Raw genomic sequence first — 23374 nt, forward strand, 5'->3', positions numbered from 1 at the left:
GACTGTATCCAGATGTTTGTAAAAATGGTGCATGCTGCATTTGGAGGTGGTCTGAAAGGTCATGCTGATGAGAGTTCTTCAAACGGGTCTCAGGAGGGACGCTCTGGACGCTGAAATCAGATTTCAAAGTGTCTTTTGAATCATCTGATCTACACTGGGAAGTATCAGTGTGACTGTTTAAGGGGCAAGAAGCTGAATCTCTTATGCTGCCACAAAAGAACTTCAGATACATTACAAGTAACCGTAACACACTTGATGGCATTGCTAGTTTCTTTTTATATTAGGATCATACACAAGGGCGTATCTGCCTGATATTACTACAACCTTGCACCAAGGTTGGTTATGTCTTGCGGTTTTGTGCTGACAGTCTATCTCAGAGATCCGTTAAAAAAAAAGAAAAGAAAAAAATCTACATTGTCTGGAGTCTGAACAAAGCCTTCGTAAAGCAGGTTCTGGCTGCTTTTATACTTTACACTCTCCGTCCACTGTGGGCTTGTGTTCAATCTGTGACACACCACTCAGGACGAGCTCACAGAGGAGTGTTCGGGAGAAGAGTGCAACGAATGTTGTCATTGCTGAATACCAAGAATACCGCTCTGTGCCATTCTTTTCTTTTATACACACGTGCTTTGAAACGTCGCTGTTAACAGAGATAATGGCCTCCAGAAGAAGTTCAGAGTGTGATGGGCGTGCGCACATTTTACATTGCCATTCAGCCAGGTTTTAAATAATAATAGTGCAGCAGAGCTGAGCAGAGGCTGCAGCTGCACTTGTTGCCGTGCATCCTCAAATCAGATGTCTCTTATGAGTCCTTTGGAAAGCATGCACTGAGGAACGTATTGCTTTCATGTCATTTAATGTATTATTCAGTCACATGTAGATGAGGCTGATGGTTCCATATTTTCCCTTACAAACAGCTGGAGGTAAAACACCAAGAAAGACAGGCAGTGTGAGAGCTGAAGTGGAGAAGAAGAAAACTGTAAGCTGGAAAATGTCTCAGAGATCTGGGCTTTGAGAATGCAAGTTCTGGAAAGAAACCCTAAACTTGTGTTTATGAGAAATGTCCCAGTTTGATGTTTTAGTGTCAATGTTGAGTAAAAAATAAATAAATAAACAGTCTCCGGAGTGTCTCTCCAGTTGTGTCTCATGGTTTCACGTGACGCTCGGCGACACTGCTGAGCTTTGCAGCGACAGAGTCGAAGCTTCAGAAAGTCTGAATGAATGAAACACACTGAAGGATTAACAGTCACAGTTCAGTCTGATGGAAACTCATCGGCCGGATGAACAAACCCATTTCTTGCCTTCTCGTTGCTTGGAAACCAAGTCAACAAAGCCTTCTTGCTCTGGATAATGATATCATTTCCTGGTTTAAAAAAAAAAGGGACCATCCTTGCCTTGGTCAGAATCTGACAAGACTTTCCATTGGTCCAGTTTTGCCTCAGAGCTGATGGAGGCTGCTGGACCTGGTTAGGGCTGTCGCATAAAAAGGATTTCACCTGGGTAGCTCTCAATATGTGGTATTATTGCACCACCTCTTTTTCTTTTTTTTTCAATTTCACAAAATGTGTTTTGATTTAGGGAGTCAATTCACAGCAGCAACAGATGTCACCAGAATGACCTCCTCTTTAGACTTCTCCCTACAAAAAAAAAAAAAAAAACGGCTACAGAAGCATAACATGACGAGAGAGAGAGAGAGCTTTTTAACCACCTGTCCACTGTATCAGAAAATATGACATATGACACACGTTTCCCCGCTCGTCATAAACAGACAGACAACTCAACCTAATGGACGAATGAGTTCAAACGGGTGGACCTGCTGGGTGAGGTACAACAATGTGTCATCACTGCAGCACGTTATGTGAGCTGCTGCGACCACAAGAGAGCGTCCAACAGTTCCAAACCTTCGGTGAACAAAAACATCCCTGCACTAACCCCGGTCTGTAAATAATCTGTAAAAAAAAAAAAAGTCCCGTTCATGAGCTCCAGAGAAAAATGAATTAAAGTGAGTGTGGTTGTTACCAGGATTAATGGGTGTGTTTGCATACGTATCATGATGAGGACTGTGGTTTGTTCTTTCACCGCAGCCCAGATGGACTCATAAGAAAAAACTCTCAGCTACTCGCTCAGGATTTCTCCACTTGTAAGACAAAATAGAGAGAGAGAGAGAGAGAGAGAGAGAGAGAGAGAGAGAGAGAGAGAGATAGAGAGAGAGAGAGAGAGAGAGAGAGAGAGAGAGAGAGAGAGGAGAGAGAGAGAGAGAGAGAGAGAGAGAGAGAGAGAGAGAGAGAGAGAGAGAGAGGAGAGAGAGAGAGAGAGAGAGTAGAGAGATTGTTTTAATTACATTTGAGGACGGCTTAAATCCTTCTGTTGCTGCATCAAAGAGTTGCAATGTTAAACATCTTTCTCCCGATCTTTAAGGTTGGATCAGCACATCCCTTGTTGATCAAAATCCCAACATCTTGTTTCCAGGTTGAACGCATCATGTGTCCTTCAGAACACTATTAATACTCCTTCTCCACCGCAGGTGGAAACATTTCACTCTGACTGCACAGAAGTTACTTAGGAGGATCAGTGTGTCATGTTACTGGACGCTATGGGATGAAATCCATCCCTTCATTATTGACAATGGGGAAGACACAGCATGAGGTTGTTACTACATTGTACACAGCTCAAATCTCCCTCTCTCTCTTCCTCTCAGATAAAGCCTGCAGATAGTGCAGTTTCAGATGTATCCCAAACACAGATTTACTGCACTGAGGTCTGAACACAACTTTTGCTGCATCACAGCAGCGAAGACAACACACACACACACACACACACACACACACACACACACACACACACACACACACACACACACACACACACACACACACACACACACACACACACACACACACACACACACACACACACACACACACACACACACACACACACACACACACACACACACACACACACACACACACACACACACACACACACACACACACACACACACACACACACACACACACACACACACACACACACACACACACACACACACACACACACACACACACACACACACACACAACAAAAACCACGAAAGACTCGCTAAGTTCAAGTGGTAGGATGGTCACATGACTGATGAGGTTATCGGATCAATCATGACAAGTTTGAAGACAAGGTGCATTTGGAGAGAGAGAGGGCCGTTTTACCTTCACTGTCGGTGGTGGAAAAAATAATAATAATTGCGGGTCCCTGATGGTGGTGGATAACTAGTGCTTACAATGAAGGAATAAACAAATCATGGAGAAAGTAATTTAACAAAACAAAGCAATGCGTTTCTTATTTATTAATGAGAGGTTAACGGACAACGATGAATAAGAGACGTACCTACTTTCTTTCTTGCAACAAATGTGAAAAGGTTCTGATTTACAATGGACGCACATCTGGGATGAGACAATACAGATGTTCTGCTCTCGCTGATCTGAGTAAGCACTTCTTCGCGCACATGTTAAAAAACACCACAAAGTAATGTGACATACTTTTCAAAGAGACATCAGGGTGTCAATGTTCTTGCTATAAGTCAATTACAAGTGCCAGTTGTGCAGATGTATTTCTAGTGATGATTGAGTGTCTGTTGGTTCTGCTGCAGCCCAACAGTGTGATGTTTTGGAAGAGCTCAGAGCCTGATTCCCTTTTTGCACCAGCTCCACCTGTGCAAATGATGCAAAAAGACTCACAAGCTACACAAAGGGTTTGCTGCACTGCAGAGCAACAGCATGGTGCACTGGTGCAAAAAGCATCTTCTCAACAAACAGCCACGTAGAGTTAGAGTGAAAACAATGATCGTCTGCAGCGGCGGGGACTGTGCTACAGCTTTTATAAGTGATGTGGCGAGTAAACTTCACACTGATCAGGAAGATAATTATGGAGCCAGAATAATATATGTATAGGGTCAGGGTAGTCTATGGTTTTTCCCGTCTCCTCGGCAGCAGCGAAAATCTCCTTCAGTGAAGGAGGGTCCAGTGTTTCCTATTTTAAAGGAGGTTATAAAAAGGAAGCACTGACGCACCTTTTCTTAAATTAAAGAGAATTCAAACCGCTCTTATGATGGCCGCCACTTAAACGGTTCCAGTCGGGATGTAAAGATGGATCTTGAGGCCGTTAAAAATCACGTTCGTGTCACGGTTCGAATCAGTTCCCTAAAAAAATGAATTGCATTAGAATCGTGACGCGTCAGCAGCTGTAGAGTAGAGGAGGTTGGTTGGAATAAGCAGGCGTTATCATGGCAGTGGAAGCATTTTGGCTTCCCAAGACAGAAAACTGTGTGCAAATAAGACAGAGAACTTCACAAATATCAAAACCAACATGATGCAGCATTTAATCAACAGCACAACGAGAAGCTCAGTATGGTGAGTCGAGTGAATCGTTACATCCCTATCTTCCAGGGTTAAGGAAAAAAGGAAAGTGAAAGGAGATCCACAGAGCGGTATTCTTGGTATTCAGCAATGACAACATTCGTTGCGCTCTTCTCCCAAACACTCCTCTGTGAGCTCGTCCTGAGTGGTGTGTCACAGATTGAACACAAGCCCACAGTGGAATAGTAAAAAAGTATGAAAGCAGCCAGAACCTGCTTTACGAAGGCTTTGTTCGGACTCCAGACAACGTAGAGCACACCTTAAATGTGTCCAAATGACGGACATTGCTTCCACATCACTGGTTGGACGTGTCGCACCATGTCGAAAAAATCCACATGGGCAAGATTATGTGGGTTCCAGGTTCTGAATGTCGGTTTCATTTTTGATGAATTGGCCAGCCCTACTTATAAACATATTTTCTAATCTGTAAATATGAGTTTGACATTACAATTAATAATATAACTAGTATGATGTACCAGTATAATATATACGTATGATGAGGAGGAGAGTGTTGCTGTCTCTCCATTCAGGAAGGAAGCTTTGTTTTTATGGACGAAAAAAAAAAAGCTCTCTGTCATGAGCGCTGCTTCATTTCCGTGAACTCTTTGATTCTGATCATTCCTTTGACTGAACAAAATGTTTGCTATTCTTAATGTTTAACGTGAAGGGTCAGAATTTGTTCAGGTGTGGGCTGGGATTGGACGCGCGTGTTTACGGGTGGGTGTGGGTGACACAATCTGCCAGAGCGGGTGGTGCTGGTCAGAAATCCAGCAGGAGCAGGATAAAGAACCTATTCCCACCTGTGAACACTGGTGATCACATTAACAACTGATTCATGACGTTTCTGTATTTAGACAACTCTTCCCTTTATCTCGGCTGCACAATAAAGCCAAATGTCATCCTCTCAATCTCAATACGAACGTCTTCAAAAAATGCAACTCAGACAATGCCAAAACTAACCTCAGGGACTGTGTAAATAATGTGGATCAGCAGACAGAGTCAGGATCTAGTCCAGCTATATATCTGAACATCAACAACAACAACAATTGTGCAAAATGCGATGGAAGTTTGCACTTTGTCTTTATTTCATGCTCTGGATGACCACCCTTCAGTTTCAGGGGCCATTTTTAGATCAAATCAAGACTGTAGTTTTGACGTACATCAAGGAAAATCACATTATTTCAATCACACCTTTTATGTACAGTAAGGTAAATATCAGCACTGTCTCTAGTGGAGAAATAGAGAATGTGAGAACCAAATCCACCCACCAGAATCTCTAGAGCTCACAAATTAACACGGCAAATTGAACATAAAATTGCATCAGTTTTCATGGGGGACTATTCCTTGTGAGAAGAAGACACTTTGTGGGATGCAACAATAAAGCGAAAGCCGACACTCAATTTTCAACTAATGTTTTCCAAATTCAATTCACAGCTAACAGTAAAGTAATGAAACAGACAAACAATGACTTAAACAGAAAGAAGGATTATTCCATGCCAAGTGGTCCAATATTAAAAATCTGCCCCACCTCAACATCTCGTTTTTTGAGGAAATGAAATGTATAAATAAATAAAATGTTTGCTCTGTAGGTGGTATAGTTCTTGAGATAAAGTACTCCTATTTCCCCCCCAAATTAGCGTTTTTAGGAGGCCTATACTCAGTGGCTATGTGCTTTGTAGTGTTAAAAATGACAGAACCCATCTAAATTTTCGTAAGGATTTCATAAATTGAATGTGTCTTGACCTAGCAAATTTCAACGAAATCTGAGACGGTGAGGAGCATTGAACCTGGTGAATAACCTGGTGGTGTTGTCGTAATTAAAAGTTGGTGGTTACCTGCATCATGAGAGGCAAGCGCTCGCAACATCTTCCCAGCGCTGCGTCTGGTCTGTGTCTCCTTGTTGCACAGCAGCTCCATCAGCAGGTTGAGGGCACCTGTCTCCTTAAAAACACCGACCAGAGAGCCGATGCTGGCGTAGGCGCTTAGCACATGGATGGTGTGTGTGATGCTGATGGAGAAGTCACTCTTTTTGGCCATCTGTTTCCTGGCTCGACACACCAGGTTCTTCACATCTTCCTTCATGTCTGACAACTCCACCTCATCAAAGGTGACGTCTGAAGGGAACTCGCTTCCACTCCTCTGACCTCCCCCTGATGATTCGCCGTCCAGCTGCTTCTCCTGCTGCTGCAGTGGACGTTGTGTGTCTGTTTTCCTCTTCCCCAGCAGGGTGGGGCAGTTTGCATAAACATCTTCAGTTGACATCCACATAAGAATGTTCTCTGGTTTGCTCTCTCCAGATGTGGAGCCACTGGACCCGCCAACACCAGAGCTGCCGCCACCTGTTCCTCCTGCCTCACTGGCTCCGCCCCCTGAGCTGGAGCCATCATCAATGGTGACAAGGCACCAGCGGATCAAGTACTCTGTCTGGCCATCATGGTTGCGGCGCTGACGGATGAGCTCCTCTGGATAAGCCTGCAGTTTTGGGCCGAGCTGGACCAGCAGGTTTCCATTGCGGCGCTCCCCCACCATGGTCACTGATGAAACAAACGGACAGAAGATGTACGTTTCAGTAGGGTTAATAATATAAGTTATATTTAATGTCCGTGCAGAACAGTAGGAACATCCTGACCGTTATATTGTCTTCTGAAATGTCCGTCAGGCTCTGTAATGTCCACTAATCAGTGTGTAGAATAACTTTTCAACTCATGCCACTGACTTTTTCCATTTCCTACATTTGACATAAAACTGAATGTCCTGTCTTAACTGCTACATACAACAAAATACATCTTCCAAAAATGAGGTTAAGGTGATTTCACTCTTTCTTTACTGTTCTAACATTTCTTACAACGTGCTTTAATTCTTTTTTCAAAAAGACTTTAATTTGGTATTTTTTATTGAACATTAATTAAAAAGGAGAAAAAAAGATGGAGAAAGTTTCCCGTTTGTTATAATTGCACTTATTTACCCGCATACAGATGTCCCCTTCATTAGCAGTCACACTGGCCCATGGTTAATATTAGCTTTTCGTTTTCGGTTTGCAGACACGGTTCCTCTTTCTGGACTGAAGGCTGAATATCACACGTGTTTCTGGGCGTTTGTTTGCTTCACCAGGGGTCCGTCTAATATCTGGATGCACTCTACCTTACCACTGAGCCCTGACTGCTAACAAGTTTACACAATAATGAAACAACGTTTTGTCATAAATTCCAACCTTTATAAAAAATATTGTTTTACTTTACGTCTCAATAATTAGAATAGTGTTGTTGAAAACTATTAAATTAGTATAAATATCAGTAAATAGCCCGGTCCTTGATACTGTAAGCTACCTGAACGCAACAGACTGTGAAGCTAAGTTGCTAATGTTAGCAGTCTTTACTGCTCTCTCTTTCTCTCTGTGTGTGTGTGTTTTAAGATGACATAAGTTACCTGGTCTTTAGTGGGACAACTGTGTCTGTATCCCTAAGGCCAGCTACTTAACCACCTCAGACAGGACGTGTCATCTGGTTAACTCGTTATTGATAGCTAGTTAGCAGGATGTATAGCTTCATGTGGCACAGTAAAGAAAACAACAACTTCATAATCTTCAGATTTAATGTAATGTTGTTTACAGGTCGAGAAAAATGCATGCTGGATCACCATTTACGACCTTTCTGCTACTCCTTAGTCTACTGTCAAATGTAACATGTAGACACTTTAACCATTAAACTTCTATCGATGGGATTAAAGTTTACTTTCACCTTCTGCGTCTTGAAGACAAATCCTGATGGTACAGGTAATGTTGTTGAAAAAAAAACAGCTTCCAAAGTTAATTATCTACTTGATGAAGTGCTCTGTGATTGATTATTTGTATGCCAAATTTAAGCCTGTATTCATCTTAAGCTAACACTTAACATGTCAGGTATATCACCTCACAGGTCAGATTTGTGCCATGTTACGCTGCATTGATGTGAATAAGCAGGTTTTTAAATGGAGTTCAGCAGCATACGGCAGATCTCCGGGTTAATACTGTGTACAGTAAGTAAGGATGACAGCACTGGGGAGTCGTGGTGGGCCTGCCAAGATATCCGCTCTGGTGAGGCAGGAAGGTGGCTCAGCTGCTGACTCCGTCCCTTATAAACAAAACACCGCATCAGGAGAGTCCAGATTACCTGCTGTGTCACAGACTTTCACCCTCGGTCCTGTCTTTTCCTTTAGCCGCTGTTTTCTTTTCCTTCCGAGCGTGTCGTTTCCCAGCCTGGTCACGTTTGTTTTATCGTTTTCCACCGGAGGTCTGCACTGCTGGATGCGCATTTGCGCACTGTAGCAGGGGCAGCATCACAGGGTTTATTCTTCTTCTACGTCTACTTCATTTTCTTCTTCCTCTTCATCACATCACATCGCATAACAAACTGTCCGAAAGTAAGCACAGCGCCGCCTGCTGTGTGGGAGGTATCATTCAGGACAATATGTCACCTCAATCCTGGAATAAAAATGACCTGAATATAATGTAAAAAAAAAAAAAACACCATTACTATTTTAAACACAAAACAAAGTCTGACATCTCCAATCTAGGCTAAATGGAGTTAATATGAGATGAACCACAAACACCAACCATCGACTGAATAAATGGTTTATTTTGATTGCAAACTGGATGCTGAGACTATTCTCTTTTTTGCCCTTGATTATTATTTTTCTTCACACAAATACAAACAGATTGTGGTTTGACCATGCTGCTACCTGCACACCTGCATTTAATTCACCATAAATTTAGATTTAGTAAAAGGTTTAAATGTTGAACTGAACATTGCTTACATTTATATCTGCTGGTGTTTCATGTGTTCTAACCATATAGGCTACCGCAGAACATATGTGTGTTGTGTTTAAAAAATGAAATAACTGAAAGGAGCAAAAACCTTAAAAGTCTTCAAATAAAATGGTTCTAAAGCATTTTAAAATATAATTTAATATATTAATTTCAAGGTTAGAAACAGCAGACTGCACCAACCTTCTGCACCAGAGATTGTTCAAACATCTTTCTTCCCCACCAGTATGCAGCTGCTTATCAAGCTCTCATATTATAGTTTAAACTTTGAAACCTGTACTCTTTGACACTTGGAAGCCCCCATGCAATGCTTTAGTTATGTTTTTATTATTATATTAATGTGTTTTTATCTTATGTTTATGTTGCTGTATTGCTTTTCCTGTAAGTATTTCCCTTCTTACCAGCAGAGGGCAGTGATGATTCTATTCTAAACTTGGCTCAATGTTGGAGCTGAACACTTCTATCTCAATTCATTTTTTTCAAGCCACCAAAGAAACATATCGACAGAAACAAGGGTCATTAAAAAAGCCTGGTGGACTATTGTCTCTTCATACACATAGAAAACAGCAACTTACATGCATTTGTTGATTTTTGCAGCTTTTGGCACTAATGAGGGGAGGAGATGGAGTTTTAGGTTTCTTTAACAGCAACATAGTGTCACCACACAGTAAGGCATTTTATTTAATATTTCCAATTTGTTAGTGAAAATATCTTTCAATATAGCTCAATCAAATTAAACACCAAGAAGAAAGTTTGTAAAATTCCAACTCTGTGCAGTTGTCATGAATAGACAAATGAACGATACAGACCAAAACAATTGTACAAGGCTCGAACCATTTTAATTGTAGACATGGTCACTTAATCTAATGGTCTAATGGGGATTTTTAGCTGTCAGGTGGACACTCGCTGCAGGGTTTTTTTTTTTTTTGCACAAATGTATGCATTGAATAGGCTACATTATTTTTACACCGTAAGTGAATATGAGTTCAGAGGGGCTTTAGGACTATGGAGGTGCTGTTATTCTTCTATCCAACATGAAAACATGCGCTACAGCAAAAAAACACGCAATTCTCTTCTATATTCCGCTCACGTCTCTTCCTTCTTGTATCCCTCAGTCAGTTAGGTAACTCTCTCTCTCCTCCTACTCTCTATCGCTCTCTCTCCTCCTCCCCCCGCTTAATTTCTTCTCTGCAGGACTCTCCAACCAGACGGACACCTGCCATACTGCACTCCGCTCTGCTCCCTCTCTCACGAAGCACACCGGCACTCTTTCGGCTTAGTGCACAGGGGAGGGAGGTTGGCGGACAGAGGAGGGGTCGTTGTAAAACCTGGATGGATTGATTGCAAGGTCGGATGAATTGATGGATAGATGGAAGCACGGTCTCGTGTCTCACCTTGGGAGGTGAGTAGGCTATGTAAGCCTTTATGCCTGTCTGTGTTTCCTTAATTACACGCCAAGTTTGGCATCATCGCGGTGACGTCACAGCTGGTGACACTGTCGGTATTCAGGTTCACAGCTTGGTTAGATTTCACCACATATTTATATGTATGTAACTGTGTATGTGCGTAAATGCGCGTGCGCGCTTGTTTTTTTTAATGCATGAATAGTATCGTGTGTGTGTGTGTGTTGGAGGGGAATTTCCTGGGGTCTTGGCCTTTATTATTGATGTGCATGGATTTTTCTAATTGAATCGAAGGTCGATAAAGACCTTTAACACACAAACTGAGGAACAGTTGTTGCATTATCTACATATATGATTACATGAAACAATTACATTGAATTAAACAGCAAACTAATGTCTTGATCAATTAAAGCTGCACACGACCTTAATTATAACTGATTATAGGCTATCAGAAGAACATCTTTCAAAACACCACACAGTGTCATTCATAGCCTAAGTAATGTAGTCCTAAATATATGATAAATGGTGAAAAGGTTTGAACGTGCTCAAGGTTACACCGTGTTACTGCTTCTTTAAATAGTACTACGAGATCGTAAACATGAAGTCACTGCAGCATTTATGGAAGAAGTACTCAGGTCCTATCTTTGGTAACAGTATAACACCACTCTGTGACAGTACTCCTGTGCAAGGAGTAGCTGTGTGGTTGCTGCGTAGTTGTCAGGTATATGCACTTGTTTTTTTAACACCAGTGCCTCAGCTCCAGCTTCAAAGATCATCAGTTATAGACAGATATATTGATCAGGAGGCTGATGATAATGTCACGTGTACTGAGTTTATAATATATGAGCATGAAATGCATTTCTTTGTATAAAGTACCAAAGTACCAAAAACACATTTATTCCCACAATAATGAAAACATGTTCTGTACCAGATTTTTTCTCTCTGAGTTGCCACCCGATGTGTTTGAGCAGGTGATTGAATCAAATGCAGAATAATAGAACCTTTAATGTTATCAAAAATAGACAAACTGTTTAACACACAGACCTTTGCTTACAAACTAACAATAGTAAATGAACCCTTATTGAAAAAAACCCATCATACATCAAAGTACTACTTTTAATTCTCCAAAAGTGGTCACTAGTGTGTCACACGTTTTTCAACAATGATGAGCAATAAATCATTTTTCAACATTACAACAGAACATTTGTTGTTGTTGTCAGATTAATCAAAATAATTATATTTTTTAAAGGAGAGACAATTTTGCTAAGCTTGAGACACATTTAAGGGTTTAAAGTTTTACTCGTTTACTGTGAATAGAGCTGAACAAATGTCTTCAGCAGTGGAGGAGCATCCTTATGGATTACTGTGTGCACTAAACCATCATCTGAATACTGTATTGATTTGTCAAAGCTAAAGATTGTATATTAAACAAGTTCATCATTATGATAGTATTTCAGTATAGTGTTTCATAAACAAACTTGGAACAAGCAGGTTTGTTCAGTTTTCCTCATTCATGGTTCCAGCTCCTCAGGTCAGTGTGTAAGAGTGCTGACTTCCAACTGCTATCAGATGTACATGTGGAACAATGGCATATTGATACATGCTGTCTGTAACTGTCAGCCACATGCTGACGCTTTACATCTACGTGAATAAGAGAGGACCTGTCTGGCTAAGCAGGGGAACCCCATCGACTATCAATATGGACAACATTTCTCCATCTCATTCTGTTGTATTGCAAAGTAAGGCCAAAATACATGCACAGAAGGGATATTGTGACTATTTTTAACTTTTACTCTTACTGTCCTCCTTTCCTCTGCTAATGTTGGCTGCACTTCTCTCATCTTTTGCCGTATATATGCAGCCAATGGGGGTATGTCCTGTGTTTTACATCTGGGTTCACATGTGAGGAATGGTTTTGTTTATTTTTTTCAGGAGGGTTCAGCATGCGTTGCCTGACCCCTGACCTCTGACCTCTCTGAGAAAGCCTCTGTGGAGGAGGAGCAGCACCCAGCAGAGCTCCAAAGAGGGATGGAGGGTGGAGAAGAGGCTAACCAAAGAGCTGGATCCTCTTCCAAACATGTGAGGGCATCCCCAAGAGGCGTAGGAAGAGGAGATGGGGAAGAAGAAGCTGGAGGAGGGGAGGGTGGAGACCCCTGCACACAAAATGGCCTCATTGACACCCATAGGATTGCTGGGGAACCTCGAGAGGCGCTGCTATTGGTGTACTCAGCTCCTCAATATCAGCATCATGTGATGAATACACCTCCTCAGCAGGAGAGGAACAGTAATAAGGGAGGAGGTCCTTCTCAGCTCCTGAACCCCAGTGCTCTCCTCCCTCAACAGGTGTTTTCCGACCCTCACTACAGACCGGCACCGAGCCTCCTCCTGTGCCCAGAGAGCGTTCTGCGGGCGTGGGGAGAAGCGGGGGTAGGCGACTGCTGTGAGACTACCTTCATTGAAGGTCTGAGCCCTGATGCCTCCTTCTCAGCTGCTGCCTCCTCCACAAAGGAGGCGCTGCTCTTTGCTGACGGGAGGTTTATGGACTATTCTGGAGAGGACGCAAAGATTCATACGCTCTCGTATGACATTGACGATGATGACGAGTTTCAGGAGCTCGAGGTCAGCAGATTCAATTAATCAATGTTTTATCCTGTGAACATAAAAAGCAATCAAACAAGTGATTTTTTTCAGTATAATGTATATGCTGGCTAAAAGAGCGCCCTCTGCAGGTGCGAAGATGCATGTGATAAGCTGCTGGTCCTTTAGAGATTTCTACATCTTTTGTGCTCAACCCAGAGGCTTCAGTTTTTGCTCATTTTACCTGCTTAATTCACACATCATTGTTATAAGTTGACTGGCATCTGGGTTCAGGAATTAGAAGTTAACTGTCTGCAAGCTTGGCGTGCGAGCTATCTCGATATCATACTTTACTTTGATTTGAAAAATAGACTTCTTAAACCAATGGCTTAAGCTATTTTAGGGAACTTTTTAACATGTTGGGAAGGTCCTAGCTTTTATCCTAGCTTAGCGTGAAAGACGGAAACCATTGCTAAGCTCAATCAACCTTAAAACACCCTGAGCTATTTGTCTTTATGATGTTCACTAGTTTTCATTACATTTAGTTTTGTAGAGGTCTTAAGTGTATTGTCTGTGATCGTCCTGACAGTGTTTTGTCTGTTAGGGATTTGACTCTGTTTAATGGAAAGCATATTTAATAATCAATCTAATTTAGCTCCCTGACATCCCTCCATCCACCCGGTTGTGAGTTATTGAGTTTCCAGCAGAATGAGATTAGCGAGCTGCAGCTCTCTGAACGACACATTTGGCCGCCTAACAGCCAATCGCTTTAGAGAAGATTAGCTTGAAATGCTGTGAATTTGTCTCTGTAAAGTCCAGCTTTAATCTACTCTGTCCCTCTAATACCAGGGAGAGAGGGAGATCACTGCAAGAGTGTGCAGACCTGGTTGCACTTCCATACTAGTTATAGTTTATCACTGCACAGGTAAAATCGTTTTTTTATCAAAAAGCCATTTATAGTCAGTTTTGAAGAGAGCGCCTTCAGAGTAAAATTGGTTGTGTTGAAGCTGTGGTTGAGAAACATTCAACAGAGGCACATCTGTCTGCACATTATGTCTGCCTTCATGGCTGAGTTGTACGTGTTATTTAAAGGTGCAGGCAGACCGTGCCATGACAACACGTTCCCATAATGGTAGACTGTTCAAGTAAGCTTCATACAATCTTGTGTCTCATCCGTTTCATACCAGGTTGGAATTATTTATTATTGAGAAATAAAACCAGGGTTAGCTGAGGCCCCATCCATTCAAACTAACATCTATCTGGAGAGGAAGTCCTAGTTCTTTCGTTGAACAGACAATGAGTTTGTCAACTAAACTGACTGTATGTTTTATCAGAGTGATTACTCCAGTGAATCAGAGAGTGAGGATGCCTTCCTGTTGATGCCTCCTAGAGATCACCTGGGCCTCAGTGTCTTCTCCATGCTTTGCTGCTTCTGGCCGCTCGGCATTGCTGCCTTCTACCTGTCTCATGAGGTAAGGACACGCCGACTCACCTGAGCTGCAACACCTTGCTGGTCGAGCAGAGCTCCAAAGAGTTCATTAGAAATAGTTTGACTGACTTGTACTGAGTTTATCCTGACTCTTTGGTATTGGTATTACAACTGGTATTCATCTATTACAACCAAGGCTAAGAGGTGTAATAGGCTTTTTAGGTGGGGTAGGATCAGTTATATCTGAATCCATACAGAGTTGGCTTAACACTGCCTACCTTCTATGGTCAAAACAAAAAACAAACCATTCCACATCAGAATTGAAGACAGAAGGAGAACAAACTAGCTTACTCCTTAACGTCTGATGATATAGCAAGGTCATTCTATGATTTCATATAGTAGATATTTTACATATTGGGCCTCGGCACTCTAAGTTATCTACCTCAACTTAAAATACACATGTTAAGACACCTGTAACCAATTAGATCACACAGATATCCGAGATTAAACGCCATTAAAAGGAGTCAAATTGATGTGTTTGAGAAAGACGAGGATGAGGCATGTGTTGTTTGTGTTAGAAGTTTTGAGAAAAAGTATAACTTTTAGAGGTAAATTGCATTCTGTTTGCAGTGCTTGCTTTTGCAAGAGATGCAGTAAATCATCATGTCTGTGTCAATATTTTGGTTATTTTGGATGTTACACTCTACGTTACTAAAACATCTTACTGTAGTAAAATAAACCTTAGGCCCCTGAGGTGCAACCAAAGAACCACACAACTTAAGTTCCAAAGTAACAAGATTCAACATAGGGTTTAATGTGGACCTTGAACACAAATGAAAGAAAAATACAAACTGGTGCCACAGGCCACTGATCTGCAGTCAGCCCGATGAGGAAACTCCATCTATTTGCCTGTCTCCATGTTTGTGTATCCCCATATGTACAGCACTATCGTCTGCCGTGGCTGTTCTAAATGTGCTATATAAATAAACTTGACTTGACCTGCTCTCATCTAATATTTCAAAACATCTTGCTGAGGTAGTCTGTATTTCAGTGTAAATCGTTAGGCTGGATGTTAAGTTGACTCTCGTCTATGATTTTATGAAAACTGTAAAAATATAAAGTATATCAATCACCTGTTTAATTACTGTATATTAGAATAAAACAGAGAGGTTTGATGGCCTATTTAACTATTTATGTGTTTCAGGCAGGAGCAGTCATTTCAGTTATTGGAAGTTTAGAAAAGATTACAGGATGAACTTTGTTGCTTGTTTCAGAACTTTGTATAGTCTTTATACCAGGGGTAGCCAACCCTGGTCCTCGAGAGCCACAATCCTGCATGTTTTAGATGTCTCCCTCTTCCAACACACCTGATTCAAATGATCAGGATTGTTATCAGGCTTCTGCAGAGCTTGATGATGAGATAATCATTTGAATCAGGTGTGTTGGAAGAGGGAGACATCTAAAACATGCAGGATTGTGGCTCTCGAGGACCAGGGTTGGCCACCCCTGCTTTATACTATGGCAAATTTGACTGCTTAAAAAATAGTGTTGTTGTTTGGAGCTTATTTTGATGTTAAAATTTAAATGCAGCAACAAGCATCACTGATCAGGCCGAAAGAATTTGAATAATGTTGTCTTATTGTTGTGTGGCTGATCTACTGCATGTGTTGCCGTTTCCATGGCACCTCGCACCGACAGTTCAGGAAGATACAGCTGGTTGCCAGTAGCAACACATCCCACACTGGAATCCATCACTGCACATTATGCGCGTGTGTTTGTATGTTTGCGTGCGCGTGTGTGTGTGTGTGTGTGTGTGTGTGTGTGTGTGTGTGTGTGTGTGTGTGTGTGTGTGTGTGTGTGTGTGTGTGTGTGTGTGTGTGTGTGTGTGTGTGTGGGGGGGGGGGGGGGGGGGGGGGGGGGGTAATAAAACAATAGAAGAGTTGAGTCATACAGAGCAGTTGTGCACAGGCAATTAATCCCCCCCATTTCTGTCAAGGCACATTACTGGACAGATGCTTGTGTGTCAGAATTTGTTATTAGTGACATCTCAGGGAAACTACTAGTTTAACACTGACATGTTCTTCATGATTACCTTCACTCAGAGATATACAACAGCTACACGGCCCATAACTGTCATCTCGTCATCATAACATCAATTACAGTTGACACATTGACTAAAAGGAAGTTTTACTTTAAGTTTAATTTCTTCACTTGCAGGGTAAGGTTCTGTATGAATAAATGAAAAATGTTTTGTAGTGGGACATAACTAACTTACGTATCAAGACACATTTTAGGACACTGAGAAGATACTACTGAATGTTTTATGCTCAAATACCTCAGGATGATTCACTATTACTCTGATCTCTGCACTCAGTTCATTTTTACATTTTCAATTAAAAAATAAAGAAATGTATAAATACACGTTTGGTTCCCTGCTCAAAGGCACTGGGGCAGGACTTGGCAAGTGACCTTAAACCTCTCCAGCAACCAGTTTTATCATGGCAGTTTTAGGTTTATTAAACCTATGTTTCTAATGCTACAAAGCTTCATGTAAATGGGTGAAGTATTCCCTTAACAAAAAAGTCTGTTAAAGAACATTTACTTTCAAGACTGTTTACATTTATAAAACTTTAATGTAAGGGAAGTTCACTGTGACTGTACACATAAGAAACTTCACTGTTATGACAATACTGTCAAGTATTGACTTGTCATGATACTATACTCATAGATTATTACACTAAAAATAATTCAGTGGCTGGGTAATTGACTTTCACAATACTTTAACGTTAGGCAAGTTAACAGACATTTTAGTTGAGGTCTGTTATGAGCTGTTGCTCAGGGTGTAAATGGGAAGGCTAAGCGAAACGTAATGCGTCTGTTATTTATGCATTTCTGACAGCTACGTGCTTGCAGGATTTTTTACTGTCAGGGTGCATTTCTGCATTTGTTTGTCTGTCAGGCCAGTTTACTCTCTGAACTCATGTGTTCTGACAGCAAACTGTTCTGGTGGCAGACTGAAACAATCTGTTTGTTGTTAAGCTGGTGTGGATAATCTGAATGGATGCTTTAGAGTGTAGCCCCAACACACACACTCACAGCTCTTTACATAACTCCTGGCTCCACACCGACCTACAGGGACGTTTTTCATAATGCAGCAGATACTGTGGGAGCGCCTCATTGTCTTCCTCCCTACCAATCAGAAGTGGCCCCGCACTGCTGCTCTTGTTGACTGACGTCAGTGATTGGACATCTGATTGTTCTGAAAGTGTAATTAAATCTTACTGGAAGTGAAGCAATATTTACAGGGAGCTGCTTCCTGCCAGCTAAATCATGTTCAAAAATCAATTCAGCTTGTAAACAGACTCACACTCATCTAAAAATTATCTGTGAGTCCAAGGGATGATCCTGATGATCAATGTCAAAAACATTATTTGATGTAGCCAATAAAAATGCTATTTTCAAAGTGTTTTTCAGGAACAAAATTGATTGTTCTGTTAAATGCTGCTGAAACATGGATCCCATTAATGATGTCACAAAGGTTTGCTGAGTGTCGTTAAAATAAGCAGTGCTAGCACCACCAGCCTTCATGCTACGCTTCACTCTTGTTGAGTGGTTCTATACAAGTTTTGCTGCACTTTTACCAGATGCCTTCCATTCACTGTCCTCGTTTACATCAGGGTAGTAATGCAGAGAGAGCAGGCTCATTCACCGGAGCTACTAGCTCCTAATAATGGAGGGTGGCTGCATCACAGCTCTGAAACTTCTGCTATGGCTTAGTGTTGGAGACTGCCATTTCTCACCTTGAAGATTCTGAGCTCCTGCACGTCAGAGTGTCCATGGGCAAAAACTCCAAATCCTGCTGCTACTGGCTACATTTGTAGTTGTGGATTTTACACACTGTTTTATAAATGAGACACCCAGGTCAGTAAACAAGAGAGGTACAAACAAATCCAAAAACAGCAGTCAAAAGACAACAAAAGAAGAAAATAAACATGAGGGAAACGACTGGAACTAGTGAGGAAACCCAGGTATGATATACACAGACAATCAGGGAATAATGAGACACAGGTGTGCACAAAGACAGGGAGGTACAAAGCAGGAAATCACGAGGAGCAGGATCTGAAAGACAGACACAAGGATAAGATCAAAATGAAACAGGAAAGGACAAAAATAAATGAAACAACTTTAGTTAATTTTACTGGCCGTGTCACATTTACAATTTACAACTTCAAGCTGGCATAGTGGACAAACAAATTCTTCTTCATTAGAAATTCCGGTTAGTGGAGATGACAATGTTGAATTGTTTATTGGATTTTTTGTCCATCCCTTGTCAGCACTTTAACTTTTACAGAGCAAAACCAAGTTATAAAAGAAAGCTCAGTAAAACCCCTCCTTAACAGTTTCTTCTCATGGCTCAATGAGTTTTAAAGCCACTTGTCAGTCACAAAGTCAAAGTTCAGGCTGAAAGAATTTTACTAACATTTAATTCTTGTTGTTTGGTAGTAGATGAGCTACTGACTATGTTGCAGTTTCCATGGCACCTCACACCTACAGTTCAGAAATATACAGGGCGGGTTGCCAGTGGCGACACTTCCCACACTGAATCCATCATTGCACATAAAGAAAAAGCCCACTGAGAGGCTGCTAACCTACCGTACGTTCTTAATTGACACATCATCTTCCATGTGGCGGGGCAACATGTCAGTCCATTAGTAATATATTTTCACATCATCCATTAACAATAAAGCCTCTGGTCATCCATGCATACATTTATCCAGTATAGTCTATTTTAAATGAAACAGGCTCAATGTTACAGGCCATAGGCTACACTTAACAATAGCGGTTTAAAAACTGTGCCAGCCTCCAATATTAGGCTGCTCACCTGTCATTACTTACCTCTCCCTTTACTTGTATTTGTGAATTTGACAAGAAATTACAGCTGAGAACATGCACACATTGAATACAAAAACATGTTTCACAAAAATGGCTCTTTCAGTGTTGAGTCTTAATGTGAATAATGTTGGAATCTGGTAATTCAACCCCCCAAACTTTTACAAGTTTTTCATCGCTTCATCAGTTACACCAGGTTCAGGCTCGCCCTTCGTCTAAAACTAAACAGCATGTTTAGCCTCTTGATCACATTAGCCTGATTGAAATCTGATCCCAGAGCAGGAGGACTGATGTTTTTTTCCATCCATTATAATCTATATTCTAATGTTGTTTATCTGTCTGTGAACTTTGTAAAGCCGCCAGTATCAAACAGACATTAGAGTTTTCCAGGCTTGCGTTAAAAGAACAGGCACATCTCCGATGCTGTGCAGCAGTGGCATTATCTGAGTTGAGGAAGAGATTGGAAGCATTTCAGTATTAATGAGCGCCAAAACCAGGGAAACTGCCTTAGGATTCTGGAAGATGAAAAATGACAAATGCAAAGCAGTAATGCTTTAGTGGACAGCCACTGAAGAAAAAGAAGCTCAAAGGTGTAACGGCATGTATCCTTTATGTTCACACTGACTTGCATAATAGGCCATTTTCTTCCAGTATGTTGTCAGACTAAAGTAATCCTGTATATTTCTTCTGTATTTAAGAAGGGGTGCAATCTCATTTGTAATCAACTGACTATGAATGAAGTCAAAAGCTTGTTTGGTGTTAAAATTATTAGCTGAGTGCTGGTCATGCAGGTCCATGAAACCGTGGAACAGTACAGGAAAATGTCACAGCATGAACTTTGGAAACATGGGACATTACTGGTGAATGCTTCAGGCTGCTAGTGTAAGAAAGCAACCTGGGAATACTTCAGAAAAACAATTTTATAGTTAAACTAGTTAAACACATAAATATCCCTGTCTGTATGTCCCAGTCTGGTCATAGAAGATGTGTGGTCACTATCCAGTCTGGTTCTGCCTGTTAATGTTCTTCTTGCAGTTGCAAAGTGATTGCTCATTATTAGATACGTTAATACGAAACAAGACTCAAGACTTTGGTATCGATCTGCTTTTTAAGTAGATTGTCCTGAGATCACTTGTTATGATTTGGTGCTTTGTACTATATATAACAATTGATTGTTTGGTTGAGTGATTCAAACAGGAGCTCATTTATTGGTGTAACAGCAGAGTTTTTGGATTGACCATTTTAAGATAAAGTGGCATGCCTTGATTCCTTGAGTTGCCTTTGGAGCTTTACAGTACAATGAGTACCTCACAGGACTGCTAACTGTTTCTACTTTCATTTTCCCAGGCTACTCATTTTCTCATCTTTGTTCCCCATGTCTTCTCCTTCCCTTTCCTGTTTTCTAAATTTTTCTCCCTCATAGACCAACAAGGCCGTGTCTAAAGGAGATTTCCATCACGCCAGCTCCAGTTCGAGGCGGGCACTCTTCCTGGCTGTGCTGTCAATCACCATCGGGACAGGTATCTATGTGGGCGTGGCTGTGGCCCTGATTGCCTACCTCTCCAAGAACCACCACTGGTAAACTTTTCAGAAGGAAAAATGCCCAACAGACACTGGGAAAGATTAGATTTTTAATCTTCACCCGGATGCTCAAGTGCTCATATTCGACAGGTTGACCCACAGCAGTAAGCTGGAGGAAGTCTTCCTGTCGGCCAGAGGAGGTTCAACAGATGCACGCTGAGTCGTTTGTGTGATGACACAGTGACGTACTTATCTGGATCAAACTTACAGTAAGGGGCATGTCAGGAGACTATTGAGTTTTTGTACAGCCTGAAACCTTTAAACCAATCAGATTGCAGCATCTATGTGGGGATTTTTTTTTTTTTTTGAGAAGATGAGACACAGAAAGCAAAGATGCTTTACAAGCTTGTTGTTTTGTCTTCAAGGGATTCCAGTTTGTTTAAAGAACTTTTAAAATGACACTTTTTGTCTTTAAGTCAAATAAAAAATAAGATATTTCAGTTTTATTCAGTTCGTTATGATTCTAACTAAAATATGAACTTAAGAAATTACCATTAATCACTGATACAATTGATAATTATTGTCTTAAAAGCTTTACAGATTGGCCAATAGTATTAATACTTGTATTCAAAGATAATTATTTAGCAAAATGTAACAGTTGCTGAACTAATGCACTCACAAACATCTTTAAATATGCAGTGACCCAGTGATTAAACTGTAATCTGCTAATGTTTTTCACCCAAACATCAGATCCACTTACATAAATGAATCAAGAAAGTTAATGATGCTTTTTCAGAGCTGTAAGAATTAATTTACAGTGATTACAAATTCAGAGTGAAAATGACATAATGACATCACACTGCAAGTGACATGTTACACAAAAAGCAGTAATGTGCACATTGATGCTTGATCATTTGATTGATAGCTCTTTACTGGATTGCTGATATTGGATCATGATATCACTGAGACTGATCACTGACAGTGAATCTACTGGATCACTTTTAATGAATCACTGATGCAAAATTGTGGGGACTGGATTTCCAATTCTGGAAGAATGGATTACTGATGCTGACGAGGCAGTGTCTCCCGACCACTTAAACTGGATCTCTAGGACTGGATCACTGATTCTGGATCCCTGAACCAATGAGACTGGACAGCTGAATCTGAATCATCGGTTCTCTGACACTGGATCCCCAATGCTGGTCACATTTTTTGGGGCTAACTTATCCACGTTCATTTTTACAGGAAACAAAGACTTACTTGCCTGTTTTTTGACAGCCTTTCAAGGCATTTCTGTCTCTTGTTAAAGAGAAATTATTCTATTGAAAAATATTTCTTGAATGTGTTTATTCATTTTCTCTCTTTGAATGTTTTCTTAAAAAGAAAAAAAAATGGCATAACAGTAGGACCCAGAAAATACCTACTAGTCATTATTTGTCAAATGAAAAAAAAACACGATTTCTGCTTCTGTTTCTGTGTGAATCAACTGGGAGCTTCAGGTGTGCTTACTGTCTCCAGTTATCAGACCCTGATTAAACTCAACTTTAACAAGCCCCATAACCTCTCCGTCTCCATTTGGGACAATCGGTGATTATAAAAAAAGATTAAGATTAACATCACTCCGCATGAGATTGGTATGTTTGATCGGGGTCTCATATTGCCTACTGTTGTCAGGGCTCCAACAAGAAGTCAGTTCACAGGCTCTTGTTTTTCTCACTTACCACAGTCATGTTTCCAAAAATAAGCTTGATGCTAAACTAACAGTCTGCTGTTAGCCAACAGATGGTAGACAAGGATGATTTAAGTAGAAGCTTTGTGGCTGTCTGAGCAGGCTCTCTGCCTCCAGAACAACCTTTTTTCCCTTTTCTTAAATACATTTAGATGAGTCCTCAGATATGACAACAAGAACAGGGAACATGTACTGTAATCATTCACTAAGACTGAGTAATAAAATGATATATCTTAGAGGACAAAACCAATGAAATGCAAGATTTAGGTAATCAATCTGAAATAAATCTTCATCTTTTTCTCACTCTTGGCGCATTTACATATAAATATTGGGCTAAAGGGCTGCAACCATGCATCATCACTCATGTTCTACAGATTCTCTTTGTAGACACACCTGCTTGGCTGCGACATCACACACACCTGCACATGTACTGAATGTGTTATCTTAACGACCTCTGATGAAGGGAAATGTGATCCATGATGTTTATGTCTGGAGCTACATCAATCTGAAAGGACCACCCTTGACAGGTCGTATGGTGGAAAACAAAATACGAATAAACATTTATATATTTCCATTGAAATCTCTGTGCATTGATTTCTTTTGGGTGAGGTT

At 40.9% G+C, this 23374-nt stretch overlaps 2 protein-coding genes across 4 annotated transcripts in view; one reads left to right on the plus strand and one right to left on the minus strand.

The window, feature by feature from the left end:
• cul9 (cullin 9) overlaps positions 1-8776 on the minus strand; it is a 38701-nt gene extending 29925 nt beyond the window's left edge. For all 3 annotated transcript variants that reach the window (XM_079362875.1, XM_079362874.1, XM_079362873.1), the window contains exons 1-2: positions 8561-8776; positions 6248-6946 (exon numbers count right to left, since the gene is read on the minus strand). In XM_079362875.1, the coding sequence (XP_079219001.1) occupies positions 6248-6946; positions 8561-8702 (841 nt within the window). In that variant the 5' untranslated portion in view covers positions 8703-8776. The remainder of the gene's footprint in view (positions 1-6247; positions 6947-8560) is intronic.
• Positions 8777-10136: 1360 nt separating this feature from the next.
• syndig1 (synapse differentiation inducing 1) lies at positions 10137-21405 on the plus strand. Its single transcript, XM_079363233.1, has 4 exons — positions 10137-10615; positions 12549-13235; positions 14528-14665; positions 20936-21405. Exons 2-4 carry the CDS (start codon positions 12645-12647, stop codon positions 21092-21094), a joined length of 888 nt encoding a protein of 295 aa, XP_079219359.1. The 5' UTR covers positions 10137-10615; positions 12549-12644; the 3' UTR covers positions 21095-21405.
• Positions 21406-23374: the final 1969 nt, after the last annotated feature.

Source organism: Symphodus melops, assembly GCF_947650265.1.
Source record: "Symphodus melops genome assembly, chromosome: 15".
NCBI lineage: Eukaryota > Metazoa > Chordata > Actinopteri > Labriformes > Labridae > Symphodus > Symphodus melops.

Excerpts from the sequence above, each read along its gene's own strand:
- syndig1 (XM_079363233.1), top strand. The coding sequence starts at position 12,645 with ATGGAGGGTGGAGAAGAGGCTAACCAAAGAGCTGGATCCTCTTCCAAA. Across the intron at positions 13,236-14,527 it reads ACGAGTTTCAGGAGCTCGAG|AGTGATTACTCCAGTGAATC; the intron begins GTCAGCAGATTC and ends ATGTTTTATCAG. Across the intron at positions 14,666-20,935 it reads CCTTCTACCTGTCTCATGAG|ACCAACAAGGCCGTGTCTAA; the intron begins GTAAGGACACGC and ends TCTCCCTCATAG.